At 63.6% G+C, this 785-nt stretch overlaps 1 protein-coding gene across 1 annotated transcript in view; it reads right to left on the bottom strand.

Annotated features, from left to right (window-relative positions):
- TADA3 (transcriptional adaptor 3) overlaps positions 1 to 785 on the bottom strand; it is a gene marked incomplete at both ends in the record, with an annotated part of 2,145 nt that overhangs the window by 941 nt on the left and 419 nt on the right. Inside the window, 3 exon segments of the mRNA XM_009698728.1 lie at positions 1 to 129; positions 332 to 437; positions 594 to 785. The exon segment at positions 1 to 129 is cut by the window's left edge and continues 7 nt beyond it; the exon segment at positions 594 to 785 is cut by the window's right edge and continues 30 nt beyond it. Coding sequence (XP_009697030.1) covers positions 1 to 129; positions 332 to 437; positions 594 to 785 — 427 coding nt within the window.

Raw genomic sequence — 785 nt, 5'->3', positions numbered from 1 at the left:
CTCAGTCAGCGGCCCCAGGACGCCCTTTTTCTTGTCAGCAGCAGCGGCTGCCCGGGCTCCGTCCTTCTGCTCCTCCAGCAGGTCCTCCTGGGCCCAGCGCTGGGAGTAATGCTTCCCCAGGGGCGGGATCTGCAAGAGCAGGGCTCGGCACAATGCCCAGAGCCCCCCGCCTCGCCTCCTGCCTCACCAGCACCATGGCATCATCCCCAGGCTGAACGCTGGCTGTGAGGTGTGGGAGGGGACAGAGCGGCCGAGGGCCAGGAGGGAACGGGGAGAGAGGGTAGGGGAATGGGTGAGGGAGGCACCGGGTTGGGGCTTGGAAGTTTTTCACCTTGTAATGCTCAGCCTCATCCTCCGGCGGCTTGAGCAGCTCCTCGAGGACTCTGACCTCCTCGTTGGTGAGATCGGCACAGTACGGCTCCCCCGACGCCCCGAACCTGCGAGGCGGGAGGAAAAGGGTTTCAGGGGAGCCCGCTGGAGCTGACACTCACCCCCCTTCCCCTCGCACACCTCTTCCCTTGGGCTGGAGACACCCCTCCCACTGGGTGCTGCAAGGAAGCAGATGATCCGAACGCCCCCCAACACCCACACACCTGTTTGGAGCATCGTTTTTGGGAATGCGGGGCACATCAATGGGATCATCCTGAAACTCATATTCCTGGATCTTGGGCTGAAGGTTCTTGGACTTGGGCCGGCCAGGGCCAGGCCCAGTCCCGTGGCCCCCTTTGCCCTCCAGCTTCTGCTTCTTGGGCTTCCCGTGTTTGACAGAGGTGCCCACATCATGG

The sequence above is a fragment of the Cariama cristata genome, unplaced genomic scaffold, assembly GCF_000690535.1.
Source record: "Cariama cristata isolate BGI_N322 unplaced genomic scaffold, ASM69053v1 scaffold22124, whole genome shotgun sequence".
NCBI lineage: Eukaryota > Metazoa > Chordata > Aves > Cariamiformes > Cariamidae > Cariama > Cariama cristata.
The sequence above is the reverse complement of the archived record's forward strand: the minus strand, read 5'-3'. Positions and strand labels throughout refer to the sequence as shown.